Consider the following 23,281-nt stretch of genomic DNA (forward strand, 5'->3'; position numbering starts at 1 on the left):
TCAACTTCTGTGGTTTGATTTCTTGACAGAAATTTCCAAATTAATTTCTTTTAAGGCAAAATTTTCACTAGCTTTTCCCTAACTTTAAATGTCAGGCCACTGAAAGACCAATTTTGTTGTGGTTGAAATCAAAGTAGAAATGTTTTATTTAATTGTAATAGAAATCAAGGGTCTACAAAGTCCAGGAGAAAATGGTCATTTGCACACATGCAGGTCCTAGATTTCCATTCTGATTGCTGAGTCTTGAGACTCTGGTGGTGGACCAGTGAAAGCATAAATCTATACAGCAGTAAAGCCCCTCTCTCCATTTCATGATATTCGGCTGCTCCCAAGCTAAGGAACAAAAGGAAAAAGCTAAGGAAAGAGGCTGGCCTTTTGCAGAGTGTCTGGTTCATTTTGTGATGAATCATCCATCAGCTCAGTGCATCATCGTCAGGGTTCTTCTTGCTATTTTTCCATTTCCATTTTTATTAAATGACACATCTTACCTGCTTCATGCGTTTGTCTCTCACGTTGTGGAGCTCCAACTTCAGATATGGAAGTCATAGGAATGCTTATTTATTTAATTTGTAGGAGGATTCTGTTGTGATTCTCCTCTATGAGGGTTTGTTTATTCAAAGGATTCTCAAAAGCCAGTCACGTTCTCTTCTTTTTTTTCCACCCCTTTATATTCTATACTTCAGAGCAGTTACCAAGCTTTTTGACTTCCTGTTTGACTTCCTGCTCCCAAAAGTTCTATTTGGAACAGAACTTTATTATTTTATTAGAAAATGTAAAATATTTTTAAAAATACTTTTTCCTCTGTCAACATAATAGCTTGGCTGCTGTTTTGCCACTTTGAAATACAATTTAACAATCAGTACTCATGTTTACATCTGCCTTCCCTGAATCCCAGCACAGAGATCGCTGTAATTACAATGCCTTCACTGTGTCTTTAGTGAATATGTCAGGGGCAGGTTATTAAATAAATTCTGTGAAGTGGATTGCTCTGTTCTCAGGGCCTCCTGCCCCAACATGTTTTTGAGACCCTTCAGGGAACTTCTGTTACTGTATCCTTATTTTCTTCTTTGCTGAATTGTTTCTTGGAAAATTATGCAATTGTAGCAAACAGAAAAAAATCTTACTGATGGAGAAGGAAAACTCTGGTCCAGACAAGGAATAGAGCAAATAGTCATGGAGCATATTAAAGGGAACTTTTTCCAGTTGAAAAATACAAGTGTCTGGACAAACAGCAACCTTCATCATTCCCTGTGAGTGATGTAGCAGGGGAACATGCCATATTGCTATCATAGCCCTCTCATCTGCTCTTTTTTGTTAAGGTCTGGCCTTCTAGGATATTGTCTCAGTGGCCTAGTGGTGGCCATGCTAGTAAAGTCTGAACTTAAACCCTGCTTTGCTTTCTCCCCGGTGTATAAGAAAAGCAGGAAGGGCAAGACCTGCTTGGTGGGAGTGGAGGATTGCAGAGCAGGATTTTTGTTGTCCGTTAGTTTAATGCACTTCATCTCCATGTGTCCCTGAGCACATAGGATCTCAGTATGTGTGAGCACAGCTTAGGTCCCAGCATGACTAAGGCAGCAAGCTTTTTTTTGGTGGTGTTACTTGCAGTGGGAGCCACCACTCAGCAGAGCATCAGAATTTATGTGCTGCAGGACTGAGTGCCTCTAATAACACAGCACCCCAGGCTTCAGTCTGCCTGAAATCCTCTTTGTTTAATTTACATTAGCCACTGTTGTTCATATCCACATTAGGCACCATTGTTCACATACATGTTGAGCTTCTGGCTTTCAAGGTCAGCAGAAAGCATTAAGTTACTTAGATGGTCTCTCATGTGCCCCTGCAGAATTTCTTCTAGACTGATTTGGGCCTTTCTTTTCATTTCCTAGAAAAATCGCTATGAGATTTATGTTGGCCTGCTGAAAGAAGGGGTGAAGGAGCTGCTGAGCGGAGGAGAGAATGATGCACCAGGACTGAAGAAATCCCACTCAAGTCCTTCTTTGAATCAGGAGTCTCCAGTTAGTGCCAAGGTGAAACGCAATGTCTCGGAGAGGAAGGACTACAGGCCAGAAACACCCAGCATTAAGCAGAAGGTCACTTAGGGTGGAAATGACAACTAGGGGAACAGCCATGCAGCAAAGTATCGGTGGTCAAAATTTTTTCATTTAATAACCTGTCATTCACAAAAAATAAGTGCATCTGCCTGAATGGGGTGTTAGTGACATTTTCTATTGTATATTTTGCTGTTTCTGTGCAGATTGTGGGAGATGTCTTTGCTCCTGCTTTGCTTTGCTTTGTTAATTTATCGTTTAGCAATTGAAGCATCAGGACTTTTTTGTGTTGTTCTGTTTCTAAAGGAGCTGGGGAAGGTGTAGAGCGCTGTGACGTTTATTCTGTCTCCTCCCCATTTATCTCCTCCCATCGGCATGTGGCTTTCATCTCTCAAGTCACTTGTCACTTTATTTATGTGGTGGGTGGGAAAAATAACTGGACAAGTGCTGCAGTGCTGTGAATGTGAGCTGTAGCTGTGAGAAAAGCTGTGCAAACATGCAGCTGCAGAAGAGTGACTAGAGGTTGGGTGCTGGGAACACTAGTTTCCTGACAATATGGAGCATGTTGGTACTGGTACTTAGCAGCAGGTGGTACAGTAAATAGTCGCTGTTGCTTATTGTTACTGTGTTGACCCTGGACATGCAAGTACAAAGGAACAAAACCTGAAAACCTCTGGCAATGCTGGGATGACAGCATTGGAATAATTTGTTTGCATCCTTCCAAGCAGAGTCTTCTCCTGAGTTTGCGGGCTGGAAGGCATCCAAACCCATGCTGTCTCTGCAGTCAGGAAGATTAGGGTTTACCCAATTGGAATGACTATCCTGGGCTTCACATTAATTTGCAGAGAAGGCTGCTGTAGATGTCAGCCATTAGCATTATATATTAATTATATATTAAAGACAAAGGGCCTCTGTGTAGTTTTTAACTATACGCTCTCATTTAGCTGCTATATAGAGCCTTATGATATATTGTGTCCTGTTGCTTCCCCGTCCAGGGGTTTCCTTGTTGGTGTGCACAGAGAGCTGCTTTCAATTACTCTCATAGTGACAAAGCACTTTGCCTTTTTTCTTCAGAAAGGGATTCCCCTCAGTTCTCCATTTTCCTTCTTTAGCTCACATATAGGTGGAAGAGGCTGGTGCCTCCTCACAGTTCCTGCATGCCCTGTGCCAGGCTTTCCAAGGGGAGCACAGGACTGGGAGAGACCACCACGGGTGGATCTTTTCATACCTTAAAGGCTCCTTTGTGCCATAGACCCTTGTGGTGGCCAGCAGTTTTCAGGCACAGGGAGCAGAAAGATGACATAGAAATAATTTTCCTGCTTCCCAGCCCCTCTTGTCTGGGCAGTGTCATGGCTCTGCAGGGAGTGCTGGCTCTCCTGTTGCCTCAGTTTTAATCTCAGTTTTTATACTGGCCCACAGGGTGAGCTTGGACAGGTCTCTCCCTTTCAGGTCTCTCTTTTGTGTTGCTCTTTCCCTCTATGAAGTAGTACAACCAAACTGGCCTTTCCCACAGAGAGGCTTGGCAGATAATGTTGAGGGCCAGATGAAAATTGCTCCTTGCTGTTCATTCTGTTGTGCCTGGCACAGGACAGCCTTCTTGATGAATGCAGTTATTAATGCATATAGAAACGTTAAGATCAGTGCGAGAACTGTTCAGAAATTCACTGGTGTTTTCTGCCAAGTAGTCAAAGGGCCACACATCAAAAAAATTGCTACCTGAGTGGATGTGTGTTCTGTTAGGCTTCCCAAGGGTCCAAGTCAATTTATCTGGTTTATTGAGCTGCCAGTCCAGTGGGCAGAACTGGAAGGGATCAAAAAGAAAAGGCCCTTAACAGGCACTGCATGAGTTGCCTCCCCTACCAAGTACCACCATGCAACACCTTTCCTGGTGTCGTGCTGACTGTTGGCTGTAGCAATGACATTGCACACTCAGATGTGAGGTTTTGGAGCAAATTGATCCTTGCAGCTGCAGCCTTGTTTTAGATGAGACTGTTCACACAAGTGATGTTGGGATGCACATCCATCTGGCATCTGCTGCTGAGAGTGGCCACTCTGTGCTAAAAGTCAAGAGGTTAGCTCCTAACCTTGGCAACGTTGCTAAAAGCTGCAGAGTCCTGAGTAGAAATTGTCAGTGCTTTGGCTTCAAAATTTGTGCATTTTACTAAGGTGGAGTCAACATTTAGCTCTCTTCTTGAAGAAGAGAGGTGTCTCTTGCTACTAGAGTAAAAAGGGTGTGGTGCAGCTTATTGCGTGGGGAAACTCAGTGTAGAGAGATGCATGATAGTGCTCTTTGGAAGGAATTGTTTGGAGTAATTGAGAGTCATAGATCAGCAGCTCATGGAGGGGTAACAAAGATCCCTGTTTGTCATGCTTTGGAGGTTGAAAACGAACAAGCAGAACAGAGAGAAGGAATTCAGTTGGGAATGCTGAATGCACATTTAGGAAGAAAACTTGATCTCTCTGTTATGATTAAGGAGTGGTATTCTCCAATTTATTGTTCCCACTGAGACTCTCCAAACTATATGGTCCTTGCTCTCTCCCTCCTTCCCCTCCCCATCCTTGCAGTGGGCTGGAGAGGAGAATTGGAGGCATAAAAGGCAAAGATCACAGGTTGAGCTAACAACAATTTACTGGAAATAGCAGTGTGATAAGAAAATGAATGGTAAACAACAACAATATTAATAACAGTGTTCAAGAATGCTCACCACACAGACCCCAACAATACCCAACCACTCACTCTTCAGTACCCGGCCCCAAAGGGACATCTTTCCCTGTTGCTGGAAAGTGACATAAGGTGGTATAGCATAACCTTCAAGTCCAGGCCATGCCCCTGCCTGGCTACTGCAAAAATTGACCCTGTCCTGGCCAGAACCAGTGCATTCTTTTATATAAAAAACAGGTTACATATAGCAGAAACAAAACCCAAAAAAGGTGCAGATCTGTAAATGGCCCTGCTTGGCTGTCAGGGTTAGGTTACCTAGATGATCTCTTTGAAGGCGGGCTAGAACATGCTTGGCAAACCTCTTGTGTTTATGGAGTGCACTGCTTCGTAAGGCAAAGAGGTGACATTTAACTTTCTTCTTCCCTGGCTTTTAACATATTTTGGTTGCTGAAAATTCCAGTTAAATTGCTGAGTTCAAAAAGAAATGACTCCTGTTAAATGCATTTTCTAGCTTTGACACAGAAACTGGTTAATTCCTCTTCAAAGTCATTGCAGAAAAGATGATTTGAAGCAATAGGAAAAATCAAAAAGTGAACTGCAAAAAAGATGTTTTTTTCATTATTTATTCCATGTATACATGTAAATGGATTAGAGTATTTTTTTAAGTTTCATCTGGGCATATCAAATGCAGTTTTTCACTGCATTTTTTAGTCATTAAACATTTGTTGAGCTTAGAGCAGTCTTGCTGAGACTGCTGAGGCATGCACGTTAGTTTACCCAGAATTTATAGTTTCTGCTCCAGTTTTAATTTATGCCATTTTCCTCTGTTACATTACAATTTATAAGCATGCCAGGCACCCGTGTAGAAACGCACGCTTTGGAGGCCAAGAAAAAAATGTGATCCCATTGTGAAAGTCTAAGACTCCTGCCATCCCTTGGGAATAGGTTCATCTACCAGTCAGTACTGTAATTTGTTGGTTTCCCTCCTGATATAAAGTGTAGGGCAGGTTCTCAGGCAGTCTAAGTGGTGCTTCCCCTTGAGCAGCACCGTTGAGAGTCTGACCAGGTAGCTTTGCATGGTACCCTGCACACTACCTTTCTTTGCTGAAATGTTTGCCTTTAGGGGAGATCAGTGCTTGACTGCAGTGACTCAGGAGTTCTGGTTGCAGTGTGTAAGGATATTCTGCTGGTTTCTAGCTGTTCTCTGGGACTTGAGCTGCAAATCACTGGAGCAGCCTGCAGTTTTCTGGGTGCTCTGTGCAAGCAGGAGTTGCTGGCTGGCCACCATGAGCATGTGTGCATGCGGGAGAACCTTTGCATTGGTGATGCAGGGAGGTGTCATCCTTCCTTGCCACCCTCCCTGCTCCACTGTGCTCAGGTGAAGCCTCTGCCTGCATGTAGAGAGTGGGGATGCAGGCTGGGGCCAACACCTCCTTGCTTCCCCTTTCTTAAGGTTCAGACAGTGGTTCTGGAATGTCCCACCCTGAAGTGTTGCTGGCTTACTCATCCTCCAGGGGCTGAACCATCTGCTATCCCCAGCTAAGAAAGGAGAGACAGGAAAGGGCCCCACTAGTCTGCACCTGACTGCAGAGAGCTGATGGAGAAGGGGAAAATTGCCTTTCCCTCTCCCCACTCAGCAACCAAAGTGGGTTAGATACTCTCCTGAAGCCAAAGCCACACTCTACTCTGAGTCAGCAGGACGCGGGGTACGGGTTGTGATGGTTTTTGTTCATCAGCAGCTGCAGAAGAGACCCCCTGGACTGCCTGTGTGTTTGTCTGCATCTTGCAGATAAATTATGCATGAACCAGTGAACATGACTACAGCTTCTAAATTCAGTATTTATGTTGTGTCTTTAGTTGATGTAGAGAGAGAAGTCAGCTAGCAGAGTGATTAATGCAGCAGAATTGTGCGGGAATGCTGTTCAGCAGTGTTGCCGACTCAGAGTTTTTAATCTATAACCAGTCACTTGTAAATGGTTACCAGAAGCTTTCTAATGATTAGTAACAGCTCGTGCACTACAATACATTCCCTCTGATCCTGCCTGCTCCCAGGCTGCAGTCTGTCCATTAAGGGGCTCTCCTGGAGAGCAATGCTCCGCACAGACTTGCTTCGAAGAGGAGTTTGGCCTAGCAGACCTCCAGGGACTGGAATTGTTCAGTGACTTTTCACAGCTCCAATGCCTTTGGATAACAAGGCTGCTTGCTATTCTGGCTGGAAGAAACCAAAAGTTTTGCCTTTCTCCAGTGAGGAAATGAGGTTCTTCTTGTTTAACTGGAGCAGGCCATTCAGTGAAGACATGGTTATGGCAGTGGAGGAAGTCAGAGATGACAAGGGTTATCATCAGGGTTCTTGGAGGCATTGCATGGCAATGTTCTTGCAAGTGGGAAAGGCTTTTCTCTGCAGATGGCATACCGCTTACTGTTTCTGCATTCTCAATTTTTAAGTGAATTTTGGTCTTATTGCAGTTAGTCTGACAGCTCCTCCTCCTTTTCTGACAAGCCGCTCTTGTCTGTCATCTTAGCACCTCAGCTGCTTCTGTATAACAGGTCTGCTTCCTTCCATGCTTGCAGAAATCCAGAAAATTTGACTCTTCCATCTTGCATTGAGAAAACCGGCTCTGAAGCAATGCTGCGTTGAATGGATAACCCTGTGAACAGCTTTTTCACTGTGCTTGTCAGTAGCCTGTGTTTCCAGCCACAGTTAGAGCTGGGACGTGTGAGACTGAGTTTTAGACTGCTGTGATCCTCCAGTTGCATGCTGCAGGGATGCAAAGTCTCCCCTTCTGCACTTAGGTCATGCACTTGCAACATTCCTAGTCTTCTAGTATCCAAGTTGTTGGAAACACTGGGTGCTTCTGCCGAGTCAAAGGCAGTGTACACATCTTATGTCAAGCAATCCTGCAGCTTGCTGCTTGTTTAAATTTTCTCCAGTATTGCTCTCTCCAGGCTCTAGGACATCACATCTGCTTTGAGGGGGCAGTTAAGAAGTCCACATTTCTTGTCAGAGCAGTCATTGCTCTCTAGCATGTGTTCTCAGCATCTAGTATCTAGGCTGGCTAGAGGGATGAACCATAGAAGCTGTCTCAGAAAGAGCTAGTCTGCAGCTTGTGCTTTTTAAAGGATATTTTTAGTGTATATAGAAGTAGCATGTCTGGCTTCTCCTGTCCTCTCTCCCAGAGCTCTCCCAGCAGCATAGGTGTAGCAAAGTGATCTGCTTCACCTGGAGCTTCACTGTGGGGACTTGAGCTCCAGGGAGAAGAGGCTTTGTCAGCCTTCAGAGGAATGATACTACCTGAAATGAGCACCAGTGCACAGGACAAGGATGCTGTAGGAGGAAGCCACCCTCCATGGCTGGTCACCTGCTGGAGACTGTGAGCTCTAGCATTGCCCTCAGTGCTGGGGTTAATGGGAAATGCTGGCTTCCTTTTCCCTCTAGTCTGTGCTGCTTGAGGAGCTGTCCTTACCACCTGTTGCTTTTCTTCCTTGTGACAGCAGCACCCTTATCCAGGGGTACCACAGTCCCTTTGTGAGGAGGCTGGTTTGCATGAGAGTGAGGAGGACAGGTCTCTGAAAAAAGTCTGAATGCCACCTGGGAGTATCTGCTCTGCTGATGGCAGCATACAGTTGAACATTGAAAGGAGGCAAGCCCAGTCTTGCCTGAGAGAATGTCCCTTGCTCACATATTTTGTTAGCTGCATTAAGGTTGTGTTTTAGTTATTTATTAGAGCCCATCCCTTACCAAATGGAAGCAAGAGCTTTCCCAAAGGTTGGACTGTTGACCTGCCTTTGAACGCTTAATTATTCCATAAAAATTGTTGATGTTTAATCAATGAGGGACCTCCCATGGCATCTGCTTTTAAATCTGGGCCAAGAACAAGCTGGGGTACAGGCCAAGAGGTTTATTTGGACCAATAAAGGTACATCACTTAGCAATGCAAGGATTGAAAGTGCAACAGGCCACAAGGGCATGATTTGTCTCTGACATAAACCACTGCAATTAGTAGCCACTCCAGAAGTGGTCCTACCTGTAACTGACCTAAATGAGACTTGCACAAGCAGATACTTTTTGTCTAAACAGGCCAGGTTTCAGCTTGGCCAGTTGAGTATCATGGTGTAGTGACAGAGCAGCTAGCTAAGCTGCCGTGGAGACTTGTTTGACACAAAATCCTTCAACTCCCCTTAGCCTCTTGATGGGAAGAGGGAGATAAATGCTGTCAAGTCTGTGTCACCACACAGCGCAAACTCTACTGGTAATATAAGTCTTAACTCACACACTTATGAAAATCTCATGCTCAGAGCTGTCAGATTCTGAAAGACTGTAGGACGAGAACAGGGGTGGGTTGTGGTTGGGGTTTTTTTTAAATTTGTACATATTCATGACAACAGTGTCCTCTTACTTGAGTCTAGAATTATAATTTGGCTAAAAGGACAGAGTTTTTTGGCTGTTTAAAAACTTTAAAATCACTCCTCTGTGTGAGGTACACTCTGAGGCTTATATTACTTGGTGAACATGTTTAAGTGATGCCTATAGATGTGTGTATTTCATAAGTATAGTATGGCTTCTATGGCTCAGCACTGCAAAGCTTGCTGTTGTTCTTTTCTGAGGCTTATTTGGTCAAAGCACTTCAGCAAATGCAAACATTGTTAGGATGCTTCTTGTTCTAATTGTTCTCATATGAGGGTTAGTTAAACAGCTATCAGAGCTTCTGCAGATTTAAGGTATACTTTGAGCTGCCTTGATCTTCATGTGTTGTCCACCAGGGGCTGCCTGTTCTGCATGTTGAAAGCAAGGCATATATTTGAGAGTCTAAGCAAGAGTTAGTGGGTGGAATTTTCTGCTAGCTTAACACTGGGCTGACTTTCTCTCTGTTTATATCAGCCGATACTTGTACAAGGAGCATCCATGCTGACTTCTTCTGAAAATCATGCTCCGGGGATCTAATACACAGCTTTACTTCTGAAAACGTTGACCTTGTTCTGTGAAAATTCAGCAAAGGGACATCATGTCCAAAGTGTCCAAGAAGGACAGGTGCCTGTGATGTCTCCTGCAGATACAGCCGTACAGCAGTAGTGAGGGGGTTTATTTTCTGCAACTGTACAAATTTCCAGAAGAGTGGCTCATCAGCAGGGAAAAGAGGAGCAGCAGGGCTGAAATATCTCTTGGGCATCTCGTATGTGCATCCCAGAGGTTTCTCTTGGGAGCGTTAAACAGTGTTTTAACAAGTGGCTGGTCTGAGGAAAAAAGCATAGGGAAACCCAGTGGGTTTTTGTGTTGCACTTTAGTAAGGGCAACAGTAGTATGATCTGCATTATTCTTGGAAAGAGAGAGCAAAACCTGAGGGTGTGGTTCTTACCTGGAGTCATAAAACTCTTTATCATGCAGTTAGGTTGAAGCACTTGAGCAACTTCAGTGAAACTATGCCTTTGCACTTCACTGGACCACGGCCAGAGTGATTGTGTCTTGCAGAACTGAGACACGAATGAGCTGCAGCTCAGAATAAAATGAAGGGGACCAGCCTGTCATCTTGCTTTAGGCAAGCTGTAGTCCTGTAATCTTTTTTCAGGTACTGGGCTTCTCCCTTGGGTTTCCTGCCCTCCAGGGCAGGATGGGAAGATGTGGGTGAGCACTGTCAGTTTCAGAGTTGCAGTTAAGAAGTGTCATTTACCCTCCACCTGAGCTGTTGCTATGTTGTTTTCTCTTAGACTGAGAAAGAGGACTGAATTTTCAGTCAATGTTGCTTGGTAGCCATATGGGAAGCATAACTCTCAGCAGTGATAGTACAGAAAAACATTTTGCACATGTGTGTACATACACCTTAGACATCTCTTGTGTGCAGAACTAACCTTCCAGGGCTTGACAGCAGTCCTTTGCAAGACCTTTCCTCTGGGTGATCTTCTATCGCTTTCGTGATGTGTAGGAACCTTCTTCCTAGTAAGCTTGAATTCAGTTTACTCTCATCACTGAATTGCTGGAGTCTTTTTCATGTGATACACTAGAGACACAGTCCCAGTCTCACTGCTTTGTGGTAACTTCTTGGTCTGCTGTGAAGCAACAACATTGAGGTAGCCATTATATCTTTTCCAGCAGCATGGAACTTACTGTTCTGACTCTTGGGGAGGTCATCATCTTAGGTTTGATGCTGTCCTACTACCTGGACACTCTGTTTTGTCCCTGGGAATAGGCATGGCCAGTAAAGCAGACTGGGTGGCTGGAGTCAGAGCTGTGCAGACTTAAGTCAAGCCCTGGTTCAGGGGAGATTTTTCCATGTGCTGCTGATGTCCATAAGGACTCAAACATATACTTGCTTACACAGAGATGCTTTCCTGAAGCAGAGTTGTCACTCTTTTCTACAGGTATCACAGGATGCCCTCCCTTATTCTGCTTCATGTATCTGGTACTAGAATGATCATTTCCTGATAAATGAAGGCACTTAATCAGTCCTCTTCCCCTTGGAAGAAGGACTTTTGGGGATATTGTTATATCATTTAAAATAATATTTTGGAATTTAAGTTTACATTGCTTTATTTTTCACTTGAGGTGACTGTATATAAATATTTTCCTCTATTTTATCATTGCTGATAAAGTAAGCCTACAGTATACAGACAAATAATTTGCCTTTGATGTATTGAAACTGTGAGATATAAAGTAGACTTCTCTCTTGTGTCCATGTTCCTGACTATAACTCTGTTCCTCTGTGTTTTTATAAGTTGGAATATATGTTGCTTACGGGCAACAAAAAGCCTGCAAGCTTCCCAATAATTTTTATGTCATTGAACTCAACCCTATTGAAGGATCTCACATATGTATAATGATATATGTATATGTACAAACTTTAGAAAGAAATAAACCAAATGTATTTCATGCTCTGCAGCTGAATGTTTTTTATTTGAACCCTGACAGTTGTTCCTACAAGTAAGAACATGAAGATGGCTTTACAGTGGCTGACTGTCCTGCTCCTGACTCCTGGCAGTCAGTAATTCCAAGGTTTCCTGAGCTGAAGCATACATGTACTGTCTGTCTTACAGTCTGGATCTGATCTGCGGTTGGGGTGCCCAATGGAACCAGTGGCCCTTCATGTACATTAGTCCTGTGTGAGGATCAGCTGGATTAGTCTGGATTAGTCCAGCTGTAGCAGTACATCTCTCTTCCTTCTGTACCTCTACAAGAGGTGGCATCCCTTCCAGCTGTTTCAGGGTGTGTAGCCTGCAGAGCTACCACTGCTTGCTGTGAAGAGACAGCAAGAAGAGAATTAACTGATTTAAAATGGGTTTACCAGCATGTGGATTGAAAGAGTGAAGCTGCAGTAAACTGCTGTTCAGAAATGACTGTGAGTTGATCTCAAAATTTGTATGAGGAGGTCACTGTTGAGGTTGAGGAATTGCTGCCGACATGGTATGTGGGAAGAAAGGAACCATGAAAGGCAGAAGAGTCTTGACACTAAAGAAAAAGAGTGTAAAGAGGCAGAGGTGGGAGTGGTTATGAAACTATGCCTATCCAAAATAGGGAGGAACAGTCTATACAACACAGCAAACAGTGTTGTCCTTGCAGTTCTTGGGTTGGACATAGCTCAACATGGGAAGTTAGTACACTCCGTGGAGAGTGGGTCACAGGGTAGGTGGGAGAAGATGTGTCCAAAACAGGTGGGGCATGCCCAAGCTTTACAACAGGGCTAGCAGCTTGTACTTGGAACAATAGTAAGAAAGACATGTTGTTTCTTACCAAGATTTCTGTGAATGTTTGACTATCTTGAGGTGACTGTTTCTTTATATTTTTTCAGCATGTTGCCTTTAGATGAATGGTAAGACTTTCATACTTGAGATAGCTCTGTGTTTGTTTTTTCACACTGTGCCTTGGGATATCCAATTTTTTCATTGTCGTGCCATCCTGGTTGCTTTAAAGCACTTGAGATTTTTGATTCCAGTGCATGCATCTGGATTAATACGTTTCTAATGAAAAGACTAAACAAAGTGGTGGTAAGGATGGTGAGAGTATTTTACAAAGATGTATTAAATGCCTCCTCTAAGCCCAAATGAATGTTTGAACTGTGTCTGAATGTTAATGTCAGTACTGCTCACCACATCTTTTCTTATTCTTTCTTCCTAGCTGACAGAGTCAACACTGAGCATTTTCTGCTGGCTTTTCTACCTGGAATCATTAGTCACATCACGTTGTTCACAATGCAATGAGCTAGAACAAAATGACAGAACATGTGCAAAGTGAAAGACAGATGCATTTATATTCTCTTCATTGTGCATTTTCACTTCAAGTTTTGAAGTACAGAATACAATTATCAAGGAAGACTGAAAAGGCTAGTTTGTGTATGCAGGAGAAACCTCCACAGTCTACAGCAGCTACACATCTCTGGGTATTTATAAATAATGTAGCCCAAGAAAGGGACTTAGCCCAAAGTAAAGCACAGTTTGGTCTGAAATTGTCATGGTTGTCTCTAGATTGGAAATGAGAAGAAAGTACTTAGCCATCAGAGAGCAATGGCCTCCTAATCTACAAGGTAAGGGCAAAAATACCCTGAAGCTTTTAAGGTAGAGCTGGAAGAGAAATCCTGTGATGATAACCCAGGTTTTCATTTTCCAGGTCATTGCACATTGCATCTGTTTCTTTCCACATTTTCTACTAAACTGATGTTTCTCAAATTATGTAAGTCACTGTGCTAACTATTTCTCCCAGGAAAAGGGCCATCCTAGAAAACATGAGTTACTGTACAACAGCTACCCACCTTGCCAGGTTTGCTGTGTCATGGTCACATTCATTTTATGACATCTTTTCTGGTCCCATTCCTCATCTAGTTTTTGGATAGATCAGTGTGTAAATGATGCAGGTTTTTGTTTTGCTGGCCTACTTCTCATAAGATGCAAAGATGACCTAAACTGGGATCAGGTGAAGGAAATTAAGATTAAGTAGACTTGCTTGCCTTGGAGAATATGGAGGTAATGTGTTTCTAGTATGAACTGAAAGTTTGTAGGAATTTTTTTGTCCCCTCTTCCCAGGCAGGGTGCATCAATAATAGGCCCCAATAACAGCCTTGGGAGGTTGAGCTTTGGGACAAATTTTGTTGAATTTGACCAGTGAGGATAAACTAAAAAGGGGTGTGTCTTAGAGAGGAACCTGGGCAGAGAAGGGGAGACACAACAGTGGCAAAAAGTTTGTTCCAGGAAATAGAAACAGTGATGAATAAGGCAAAAACCCCTCCAACAAACGAACAGATAAAGAACAAAAGAGGAGGGCACCTTCTGAAAGGAGGATTGCATCTCCCTACAGATGCATTGCTGATTTGCTGCCTGATCTGCCAGGAATTCCCTTCAAGACTGTGTCTGAAAAACTTGCTGTGAGAGGGTAGGCTTCAGAGGGATAGATTTCCACTGTGATGATATGTCATGTAAAGAGGTAAAGTGATGGATTTGTAAGTGAATAGTTGATTTATGTGATTCATAAGATTTAAGAGTGTGAAATAAGTACTTTTTGTAATTATGTGTAACAGGGTGGAAAATAATATAATTGCAGATTAGTAGTAGTGGTGTGTTTGTTTGGTAATCAATATATTAATTACTTAATAGATTGACCAGTTCCTTAGTAGTGTGTTGCTAATCACTAGAGGCTGTAATTTTGTTATAGCACTTACATCTTGATACTGCAATCTAAATGGAGGGAGTTGCTTCCTGAAGTAGCAGTTATATTGAGGGAAAGAACATTTCCTACCTAGTCTTAACTTGCTTCAGCCACAACACATTGACCAGTGCAAGGACGCTTGCAGGAATTGTTGTAAATATTTGAATTATGCCAGTGACAACAGGCCACAAGGTAAATAGGATGAGTCTTGAGAATGCAAACACCGTAAAAATTACATATTGGGAAAGTGAGGTCTGTGAATTAAAATCTCAGGGAAGGACTTTCACAGTGTACAAGCACTGTTTTCTCAGCTAACACTGTTTGTCTGCATGTGTAAAGGTACTGAAGGGCCTTTATAATACATAGTCTTAAAATGTAGGGAAATGACGGCTAAAAATTTTTAGATGGCTAAAAATCTGTGGAAGAGAGCAGAATACAGCATCAAAGGCTGAAAACTCTGTGGAAAAGAAGATTGTAAGGAGGATTTGCCCAAAGGGAGAGGGTTTATTCGAAAGCAAGAGGTAAGACAAAAACTGAACAAGACTGTAAAGAAAAAGCATGGGAGGCAACTGAACAGTACGCAGATTCAGTTGCCACTTGGAAAAGACAGTCCATTAATAGGAAAGGACCAGTCTCTTGTGAAGGTTTCCTAACCACTCCCTTTATCAGATTGCTCTTTTGGTGAAAAATTCTTATTCCCCTGTTTGCAGAGGCATTTTGAATACTGCCAGGGTTTGCCATAGGGTCAGGAAAGCATGCTGCGTGCTGGCCTTCAGGGGTAAACTTCTCAGAGTTAGCCAAGGTAGATAATCCGTCCTCCACCCAGTAGCCTGGAAGACAGCAGCATCCCTGGGGCTGTGCACTGTGTGTTTTTGCCAAAAGGACTGAAAGAAAACCCAAAACCCAGCTGAAGGGTGGGGTTTTCCACCATCACTATACTAAGATTGTTCAAAATAAGTGGTTTAGGTGGGTGGGTATTCCTCTCCAAGAAAATGCTTTTTGTTTAGCCAGAAATCATCTTTCTGCTCTACCTCGCTCAGAAGTGCAGTGCAGATATGCTTCGTTACCTCTTTGGAAGGTGAATATTTTTAGTCAGCTTGGGCAACCCTCTCCTCTGCCCAAATGTCCATTGCGAAAAAAGTACACTTCTTCTTTTTAGGATAATTCCAGCCAGGACTTGTGTGTTGCTGAACACTGGCTGCGAGCACAGTCCTCAGCACAGACATGTGCCCTGTCTTTTGAGAAGAAATGATCAAGCTGGTGGTGGGGATGCTGCTGTGAGTGTGGGTGTAGAAAATGCTCCTCTCCAGTCAGAAGTGCATGTGTGATATCCACCTCTTGGTGTGCTCTGCTTCCTGTTCCATCCCAGGCTGAACTGTGCTGAACACTCTGTAAGTACAAGTACTGAGACAGGAATGGATGGAGCCAATGCCACTAGCAGTATAATCACCTGAGTAACTAGGACACTAGAGATGCTCACCTTGGCAGAAATTTGCAGTGGTCTGTGCCTGGGACAGGAATACTTCCCATGTCTAGCTGCCAGGACAGTTTTGTGGGGGCCTCACAGCCAGCCAATGATAGCAGGGAATGGTGTAAAACCCAAGTCCTGTTACCATAGCCATACCCACGCTGCGTTTCTCAGGCAACTGAAGTGTGGGCGGCAGTTAGAGGTTGTAATTGTTTCATGGCAGAAAAAAAGGCCTATATACATACACACGCAGAATTAAAAAATGAAGTGCTCTTTCCTTTTATCTGCAATTTCTGATTGCACTTTGGACAAATTGTCAGAATCTGCATTCCCGCTGGCAGGGAGCCAGGCTCCCTGGCATGCTGATTAAATGGTGTGTGGGCAAAATGTAGGCAGATGATGGGGACTTGGTACATTGAAACCTTACAGAGCTGTGTTTTCCTTTGCTGCTGGTTTCTTTCTCTCTCCAAACTCCTTTCAGGCTAATTTTTTTGCCATCCTTCACTAGATCCTTTTTAGGGTCTGAACATCCAATTTTGGGAACTGAGAAAAGGTGTGAAGCCACAAAAGTAGCTGCTCAAGGTACATAATCCCCAGCTGCTTGCTCCCCTGCAGATGAGCACATAACCCTGTGAGTGCAGTGAAGGTGGCTGAGAGACCAAAATGTTGGGCTGCAGCAATGTAAAGGGAATTTCTGGATGTAGATGGGGAACCTCTTCTGTGAAGCAGCCAGTCAGCCAGTAAGACACATGCTTCTGGTCCAGCTTCAGCCTTCCTGGGACCTCCATCTACGACAGCTCCTCCTGGGATATGGCTTTACTTCAGTGAGCTGCTCTGTCTTTTTCCATCCTGAGGCACTGACCTCCATCCAGCTGACAAGCACTGGAACTGGGGATTTTGAGATGTCACATCTCTAATCAATTTGGTGCTTAGATCTCACAGCTGTAGCATTTACACTACCATTGTGTGAAGACAGGATTGTTGCATTGTTCCCAGGATATGTATCTGCCTGTCATGGTGGGCATCCTTGGTTTACACTGACTTGCTGCCCACTTTTTATTTGGTTCCTCCTTGTTTCTCAACAATGTCAGGAGGGTAAGGTGAGTTGTCCAACCTTTGAATCCACAATAGCATTCAGTGGAGACAATTTTCATGAACATAATGCTGAACTGCACTGTGACTCCCATGTCTGATGTCACCACAAAGAGTTGGGACTGGATAGCTACACCTCGAGTGAGGTAATTCTGCTTTTAAAATGGATGAGCTGCACTGTACTGAACACTGGTGTAGACCTCCCAATTCAGAGGCAGGGTAGCCTCCATGTAGCTTCCAGAGCAAGACAAGATTATTCCCTTTTCAAAATATGGACATAAAAGCTCAATCTAGTTTTTAAATTCCACAGCAATTTGATTCACTTCTTTAGCTAATTCAGATTTAAGAGATCTGGCACAAACAAGTCTCTGGAGGTATTTTGCAGCTCTCTGAGTTTTTGCTGCACTTGTGATTAATCAAACGTGTCTTCATGTTTAGTTCAGTGTGCAGCGTGACTGACAGGGCCTCTATTGCCAAGTGCTAGGAGCTGCAGAAGTCCTGCAGGGGCTCCTATGTGCTGACAGTGGAGTCTGGGGCTCTACTTCTCATGATTGCAGAGAAGGGTCTGGTGCTCCTGGTAGGAGCTATCAGCTCCAGCATAGCTGCGCTGTGATCTGCCTCTGAGCCTAGGAGCCTGAGAGGTTTCACCCTCAGCTTCCCCAGGAGCAGACCAAGGCCAGAGCTGCATTTGTGCCTGCCAGTTCTGCCTATACTACTTAAATATGCAAACTCTTCAAGGCAGGAGCTTTGGCTGTGTACGTTCAATACCAATGAACATTAATCCTAATATTTTGGAAACTGCTTGGCTTTCAGAGACTGGTATGACTTTAATGTGAAACACCTGGCACAGTGTTATATGAGCCCTGGGGACAGTTTAGTTTGTTCAAGTGTGTACTTGGGCTTTGAGTCACTAGTGTGATCAATCACAGGAGCAGTCTTTTCCCTCTGACTCACCAAGGCTGATTCCTTGAATGTGAGGGGTTTAAATATCCACTTGATTCAAGCATTTAAGGAGTTTGACTTAAAAATTCTGGCCACTGAAATCACAGTTGGAGAACTGACTCCAGGTCCCAGAAGTTCAAGGAAAGATCACTCAGGTACTAAAGACAGAGATTATGTACTAGCTTTCGTCAGCTGAGGATTGAGCATTTTGGGGAAAAAACCTGGAGATTGATTGGGGTACCAAACCCCAAAAACTTCCCCTGTTAATTTGCTCTGATCTGTCTCTCACTTAAACAGCTTTAAAAAGATGAAGGAAACCAAATCCTGTGCCAAGTAATGGGATTTTTAGGTTTCTCATTCTACTCCATGGAATCCTGATTTTGCCACAGGGTGCTAAAATGAGAAGGGAGGAAAAAAGCTCATGCCCCCTTGATTTCCATTCAAGTACCGCCTTTTGAAGTACAACTTTTTTTCCATATTTCCTCACCATGTACACCTTGAGGCCTGGTGAATTTCTGCAGTCCTTACACTGTCTCACCTCAAATGGTGTAATGCAACTGTGGTTTTTATTGTTACTGTTCTGCCTGCTGATATTACTGGCCTCATTAGAGTATGTAATTCTTTGTTTATCTGTGCCCCTTAGTGCTTTTATTGTTGTTCTAATTGACCACATCAGGTTGTATCTTCTCCATGAGCTATTGTCCCTATGTCCTCTACAGAGAAAACAAAGCACATAAAAGCCTAAGTAACTGGGTCACACAGAAATTAGTGAGCACTTCTGGAAGGTGAATTCCCCTTTTCCAGAAAAAGCAGTGAATCACTTTGTGTCACACTGCGTTTTTAGCTGCCTCCAATACTTTGACAGCTTTATGATCTCCTTTATGAAGATCATCCCTTCTTAATCTTATCCTTCACTATTGCTCTCAACTTGTTTAGTTATGAATTGTCATTAGGGAAGACTTCAGCAACTGGCTGAATCTCTGCAGTTCTGTCTAACATCTCTTTTACATGTGCAGCTCTGTTAAGTCAGTGCAGAACCCTATTTTTGGACCAAGCAATAGAACTGGTGTATTTTTGGTCACCTGTGCAGCAGTCATTATCTGAGTTCAGAATTCTGCTATGCTAAGCAATGTGTAGGCTTCCCATACCTCCAGACCATGGATTTGTTCCAAAGATTTATGCCCAAACTGAAATTCAGAGGGTGGAGGTTTATTGGACTTTTTGCCATGAAATTTTACTTGGGTCAGGGCACACTGACTGGCTGCAGAGCATGAAGATTAGCAGACAAAATATTTAGGAAAGAGAGAAAAACATAGAAAAAGAAACACTGGCTATTTACCTGTGATCAGATGATTGTTACTGTTAACTGTTCGTAAAGCTGGTTTTATTCACAATAAACAAAAATAGGAGCTCTTTTGATTGAGGGTAGAGGTTAGCTCTGCCCTAGAAGTTCTGCCCTAGGACTTCCATCCTGCCAGATGAGAAAAGGAAAGCACAACTTCCAATAGAGCTAAGTCCTAGAGCCTTTCTGTTTTTCTACTTAAGCACAGCGTAAATTATACAGCATTGGCACATCTTATTAATTTCACTCTGTAAGCAATCATAAAGCATTTAGTTTCAATATGAAATATTCAAGTTCTTCTCTGTTTGTTTTTGAATTCTTTATGTATAATTTAAAGAATTTGCTAACACAGAAATTATTAAACATGAATACATCAGGTGACAATTAAGCTGAAGAGGAGGGACAAGGATACTGGAAACTGAAAGATTTTCCAAAACTATAACAAAGTGTTTTGAATACATGATTTTTCCTTGGTTGATGCAAATAAAAAATAATCCCTGATGCTATGGCTAGGAATGACCTTGTTGATAATGTGATAGAGCCAGCACTAATCAGTCTGCAAAGCACTGGATAGGGTTATTATTACTGGCACTTATCTGTCATTGCATGATGACAGCAGATTACCTGACTGACTGCACCGTGTGCTTTAGTGCAGTCCCAGCTTTTGCAACGGCTGCTGCAGAAAACATCACTCTGTAGTTCCCACACATTTGAGCTTGGAAAGCCTGAATGGAAATTTCTCAAGGGACCCACCTTGTGCCTAGTTAAACTGGTTTTCACTTGAAAAAGAGGTGCCATGCTGTGCTCTTCATGCACCATGTAGCCGTACCGTATTTGTAGCATTGTCAAAAATAAGACAAGAACTTCACCCAGCAGGATGACAATGCATCGTTCCGATATCTCCCAGTGCTATGTTCTTACTGGCTTTCCATGTACATCCTTGGGCTGCCTCTTTGTAGGTGGAGGATGGTGAAGTGGAGTTGTAAAGGAAGAGCTTTCAAGCTGAAAGTCCATCTTGCTTTGTACACTTGAGCTATGTCTGTAACCCAGCAACTTGTCAAAGTCAGATTTCCTCCTGACTTTCCACAATGACATTGCCCCTGCCACTAAGTATGCATGGTCCCAGGAACATCCAGGTTTTGTGTACTTCTTATGCCCCACAGGATGCCAGCATGTAGTGCTGTTGTCCAAAATCCTGAGCTGCAACAGGGTGCAGCACCTCTTTCCTGCCAAATTCACTCTTCATCATTCTCTTGTGGGTTTTCCAGTTCCTGGACTCTGGGGGCACAGCTGCAATGCTGTCTTGCTCAGACATCTGCTCTCATCTGAGCCCAGATTATTGGGGTTCATCCTTTTTGATGCTCCAGCATTCAGCACCTAAATTTCTCCCTGTTAGCTTTCCCACTTGTGGCACCCTCCTGGCTGACATCTGCTCAGACATCTGCTCTCATCTGAGCCCAGATTATTGGGGTTCATCCTTTTTGATGCTCCAACATTCAGCACCTAAATTTCTCCCCGTTAGCTTTCCCACTTCTGGCACCCTCCTGGCTGCTCTGAACTGCATAGAACTGGGAAATCTCCACCATGTTCAGCTGCCAAACAGGGAGGGGATTGTGTGATCTGCACGATTCACAGAACAAGTACCCTGCCTGGCACTTGCCTGTGCTGCTCTGCCAGTGCTGCTGGAGGAGTCAGAGGGCTCAGAGCAGTAGTGAGCAATACTCCCCAGAGGTAGATGAAGAGCTCACCTCACTTCTGGGTGGCTGCGTGGGCCTGTTTGGCATAGAAGGGATGAGGGATTGGTGACTGCAGCCATCAATGCGCATGGGGAGGGAGAGGAAAAGGCAGGAGCCCCTTAAATAGACTAGAGCAGAGCTTAAAATGCCCTGACAGAGTACAAAACCCCTGGTAGCAGTCCAAGGGATGGTGGTGCTCTGGGAGAGTGGCCACGGAAATCTGCCATGAGAGGGCTTGAAAGGCAGAATGGGCTGAAGTATTGAGCAGTGAGCAAGAACCAAAACTCAGCGCTGTGAAGAAATCTGGATCAGAGGAGCATGATGAGTTTTCTGGCTGTCAGAGGATAAGGGAGCGGAAGGGGAGGCTTACAAAAAGTGCAGGGGCAAGGTCAAGCAAGAACTGGATGGGAGAAACACTGGCATCTCCATCCGTTGCCCCAGTCCATGGCCTGGAAGTCTTTTGCTGGTGTTGGTGCCAGTGAGACATGAGTCATTACTCAGAACCTGAATGTACATCCTACATCACTTCAAGCTTCCCACCTGATCAAATTGTGCCACAGGGTGTTGATGGGCTTGGCAAGATAAAAGAGGAGGAAGAACTTGCTAGATGAAGCTGGATGTTGCTCTTCGGCCAAAAAAAGTTGATGCTATCATTATTCACCTTTTCTGAGGGTATTAGTGGACTGTAGGCGTACAAGGTTTCAAGAAAAGCATTATCCATTTAAAAGTCAGATTAAGAAAAATCTGAAACAAACTATATTTCTGAATAGAAATAGGAATTTCTGGAGATCCAAACACTTATTCATTATTACTGGGAAGCCAATTCCTTCTGAAAAAATTGGCTCTTTGTTGCTTCTTATATTTTGAAATCTGATGCAGTTGCACATGGGGACAGTTCAGTGATGGGAGTTTTCACACAGATTTGTAGCACAATGGGTTGCAGGAGCAGAGGGAACAGTTTGTGCCGTTGCATCACAGCAGCTAAAGAAAGCCATATGTGAAATATCAGCCTCCCATTTAGCCACACAGGCATATATCTCCATTATTTTCTCTCCAAATGGCTCCTGTTTCAGAAGGCAAAGAGGAATGGAATGCTGTATAGAGAATGGAATCACTGATTGCAGAAGAAAAGGCAGTCCTTGGTCCTTGGTGAAGAGGTTATCATTCAAGCTTTGTGCCTGTTCCAGAGAAGCTGGGACTAACATGGTTTGTGAGTGAAGGGAAGGATGGAGTGGGGCAAACCACTGTGCATTTTAAACAGCTTTGATTCTGAGTTGGAGCTTTATGTTAAATACCATGATTCATGTCTATTTATTTTGTTAAGCAGTGAGCAAGCAGAAAGTCTAGCAGCTGAAATGATGTGCCTGAAAGACTCCTGGCAGGCAATCCATCAAGCAACTATTGATTATTGCTGCCACAGGAAACATTTTGCACAGTAAGACCTTTATTCTTTAGTCTGACAAATGCTCACTTCGATGTAAATTAGCTGAAGGTGTCCTTCTCTCACTTGTTAGGGCTGAACTGGGAAAGGTTTGCTCTCCTAAGAGCAGAAGCATGGAAAGCATCGCAAGAGCCGTGAGGAAAAAAAAACAAACGGGTAAGATTCCAGGGCTTCAGGTGGTGTTCTGTCATTTTAAAATAGGAAGAGAGAAAACAAATCAATAAAATTTCCCTAAGGAAGATAGCATGCTATAATTGAAAACTGCTACAGTGGGCTGTAATGGCTAAACAGAAGCTTCCTGGTAATGGTGCTACTGAACAGTCCACCCTCACTCACTTCCAGTGGTGCCTAATGTGAAGGAAATCAAAGTTGGGGAAGGTGCAGTGGAGGTGCTGTGATACCATTTAGACTTGGACTACACTGCCTGTATTGCCTCAATAGTGTGTATGTCAGTACAATGGATAAGCCAAAGCAAGCTTTGCACTCCCAGAAGGGGTCTAAATTTGCTGCTCTTGTTACCTCTCTCAAATGGTTAATTTTGTCTTAATTTTCCAAATATTGCTAAAACCATTGTAAGTATCTGACTTCAATTTCCAGCTGTTGGTTCCTGTAGTACCTTTCTCTGCTTGATTAAACAGCCTGTCAGGATCCAGAATTTTCTGTCCTACAGAGGTGCTTCTGCAGTGCAGTCATGGCCTATTTAATTATTTCTCGAAGAGCTAAACAGATTGAGCTCTCACTTTTTCCCACTACCAGGCATCTGCTCTTATTTTAGCCTCAAATGGCCATTCTGGTTTTCTCAATGTTCCTGCTCATTGGCATTAAAGGACAGTGTTCTCAGACGGTTACTACACCTTTGGTTTCCTTCACATGGGGTGCAGAGACACAACATGCCTCTCTGCAGAGACTTTACAGAGGCAAAAAAATC

General features: G+C 43.5%; 1 protein-coding gene across 4 annotated transcripts in view; it reads left to right on the forward strand.

The window, feature by feature from the left end:
• The window catches only part of PSD3 (pleckstrin and Sec7 domain containing 3), a 142,198-nt gene that overhangs the window by 99,658 nt on the left and 19,259 nt on the right, over nucleotides 1-23,281 (forward strand). For 2 of the 4 annotated variants that reach the window (XM_083882987.1, XM_083882986.1), the window contains exon 16: nucleotides 1,884-2,024. In XM_083882987.1, the coding sequence (XP_083739113.1) occupies nucleotides 1,884-2,024 (141 nt within the window). Of the gene's footprint in view, nucleotides 1-1,883; nucleotides 11,570-23,281 lie in introns of those variants that run through there. The other 2 variants (XM_083882985.1, XM_083882988.1) reach the window with 1 other exon arrangement.

The sequence above is a fragment of the Zosterops lateralis genome (assembly GCF_965231275.1).
Source record: "Zosterops lateralis genome assembly, chromosome: Z".
Lineage (NCBI taxonomy): Eukaryota > Metazoa > Chordata > Aves > Passeriformes > Zosteropidae > Zosterops > Zosterops lateralis.